This window comes from Gymnoscopelus microlampas, assembly GCF_963454915.1.
Source record: "Gymnoscopelus microlampas genome assembly, chromosome: 16".
Taxonomy (NCBI): domain Eukaryota; kingdom Metazoa; phylum Chordata; class Actinopteri; order Myctophiformes; family Myctophidae; genus Gymnoscopelus; species Gymnoscopelus microlampas.
Window position 1 is genome coordinate 23,604,290 of NC_139953.1, and position 2,500 is coordinate 23,606,789.

Genomic DNA, 2,500 nt, shown 5'->3' on the forward strand with positions numbered 1-2,500 from the left:
AGTTGTGCGCCGGTGTCACATGCAGAAAATAGCCGATCTACAGTATGAGCTCACAACGCGCTGCAGCGTGACGTGAGCTTGTGGAACTGCTATTTCCAATGTGTGACACAGCGAGCAACAAAATATATCAAGCTTTTAAGAGCAAGAGGGAATGGGGGCAGGTACATGAAGATATAACACATTTTCTGTACAAAAGCATTATCTGAGATTGAGAAGGGAAAGAAAATGACAAGATAAAGTGATATATCTACTGAGAACTCATTTTCATACGAAAATATAAGTATCAAATTTAGTATGTATCAGGTTCACACTAAAAGCATAAAGATGTGTAGAATTAGTAATATGGTACAATACAAAGAATAAGGAGAATGGAAAAAAAACAAAACAATATATCATTATATTACAAAGTCTCATGACCCTCAAAAATTGAGGCCTCTTTACAGTACTTTTAAAGGTATATAAACTTCCAGTCTAGGTATTGGCAGCTTTCCTGACATGTATAAAAAACCCAAAGACAAAAATGTATTACAAAACAAGGCAGATCTGAGTGTATTTCTGTCTGTACAGTATTGTTATATACAAAAGTGTCGGCTAGCAAGGTGCACAGTTATACATCCATTGACTTGGTTTGAGCACCAGTGTGAGAGAGAGAGAGAAAGACAACTTGTAGTGGCATCATTTTTGCGTGACCCATTGCGTCTCAGTCATCATCATAGTGTCTTGGGGAGGGGTTTGGGTTATGCAGTGGCAAAGGCAAAAAAAATAATCTTCTATAAGTGAACTCTGACCTTTGAACTCTCCAAACAAAGTGCCCTCAAACACCCCCCCCCCCCCTCCCCTCGCATTGGGAGTCACCTGGTATTTCAGGCTGGTGTCACAGTGAGTACAAAAAAAACAACACAAGGTACAAATAGAAATCATACCAACGCCAGAGGGAGGGAAGAGAGAGAGACAAAGAGAGGCGTGTCCTCACTCCCATCTTTTTTTTTTGCCTTCCGTCTCATTTCTTTCTTTCGCTTTAGTTTTGTTTTTTGTTTGTTTTGTTTTTAACTGGATTGGAACCCTAAACATTCTTAACGTCAACAAATGTGCAAAAAAAGTGGCGGCAGTGAAAGTCCGAGTATCCCCCTTCAGACCCCCCCCTCCACCTCCACCATCCGCGTTTGAGACCGTCTCTTGTGTGTGAAGACGTGTGTTGTGTGTGTGTGTGTGTGTGTGTGTGTGTGTGTGTGTGTGTGTGTGTGTGTGTGTGTGTGTGTGTGTGTGTGTGTGTGTGTGTGTGTGTGTGTGTGTGTGTGTGTGTGTGTGTGTGTGTGTGTGTGTGTGTGCGTGCTTGTGTGTATATAGTTAGGCAGGCCTACATGCGGATGTATCTAATGGTTGTCAATCAGAGGTGTTCCAATATGGAGCGAACAGACAGGGGTTAGGTGGGGGGTGGTGTTGGAGGTGGTGGTGGTGGTGTTGGGGCGGTCGGGGGGGTTTACATGTGAGTGTTTCTGCGTTTTGGAAGCGGTTCTGTCCGTCCTTTAGAGCACTAAAGTTAGGCGTTAGCGAGTCCTCGCCTGGTCCAGTCGGCGCATCAACTGCTGCCTGCGGGCCTGGAGCCGGTCCCTCTCCTGCCGCAGCCGGGTCTCCTCCGTCTCCAGCGAGGAGACGTACTCGGCGGCCTTCTTCAGGATCAGCACCTTGGCCGCCTTGTCGTTGCGCGCCAGCTCGGGCACGTGGTCGCGCAGCGTCAGGAAGCTGGAGCGCAGGTCGTTGCGCCGCTGGCGCTCCAGGATGTTGTGGTTGCGCCGGCGCTCGCTGTCCTCCGAGTCGGAGCCGCCGCGCGGGCTGCAGTCGCCGCTGGCGCTGCGCTTGGAGCGCCCCCCCGCGGCGATGGCCCCGCAGGAGGAGGAGGACGATGACAGCGAGGACGAGGACGAGTTGGTCCGGGAGGCGAGGGGTCGCGGGAGGCCGTCGGCGGTGGCGGTCTTCTGCTTCTTGGAGGGCGGGGCGGGGTCGTCGTCCGAGGCGTACGGGGAGGGGGCGGCGTAGTTGTGCTGCTGCTGGTGCACCGAACTCCTCTTCAGGATCAGCTCCTGAGGCGCCCGGCTGACGAAGCGGCTCACGCTAGCGGGTGCCGAGGTCGCGACCCCGGATGAAGTCGCGCCGGACTTGGGCCGCACGGAGATGGTGACGGTGCCTGTTGCCATGGGCGACGCCTTGCCCACCGTGGAGCGCCTCTTCTCTACGGTGACCACGTCAATCTCCTCCTCGTCCTCCTCCTCGTCCTCCTCATCCTCCTCCTCGTCCTCTGCTTCTTCATCTTCGTCATCGTCCTCATCGTCATCCTCATCATCATCATCGTCGTCTTCTTCTTCTGGGAAAGACAAACATGAAGAAGGTGAGTGACTCAATCGCTCAGACACACCAACTATTCCTGCTATGTCATCTATGTGTCACAGCAGGTGACATGTGCATCGAGATCAAAAGAGAGAGAGAGAGAGAGAGAGAGAGA

At 51.4% G+C, this 2,500-nt stretch overlaps 1 protein-coding gene across 2 annotated transcripts in view; it reads right to left on the reverse strand.

The window, feature by feature from the left end:
* Window positions 1–2,500, reverse strand: part of mycn (MYCN proto-oncogene, bHLH transcription factor) — a 6,622-nt gene that overhangs the window by 176 nt on the left and 3,946 nt on the right. Inside the window, exon 3 of one of the 2 annotated variants that reach the window (XM_084083338.1) lies at window positions 1–2,359. This exon is cut by the window's left edge and continues 176 nt beyond it. In XM_084083338.1, coding sequence (XP_083939464.1) covers window positions 1,548–2,359 — 812 coding nt within the window. In that variant the 3' untranslated portion in view covers window positions 1–1,547. Of the gene's footprint in view, window positions 2,363–2,500 lie in introns of both variants that reach the window. The other variant, XM_084083337.1, reaches the window with a different exon arrangement.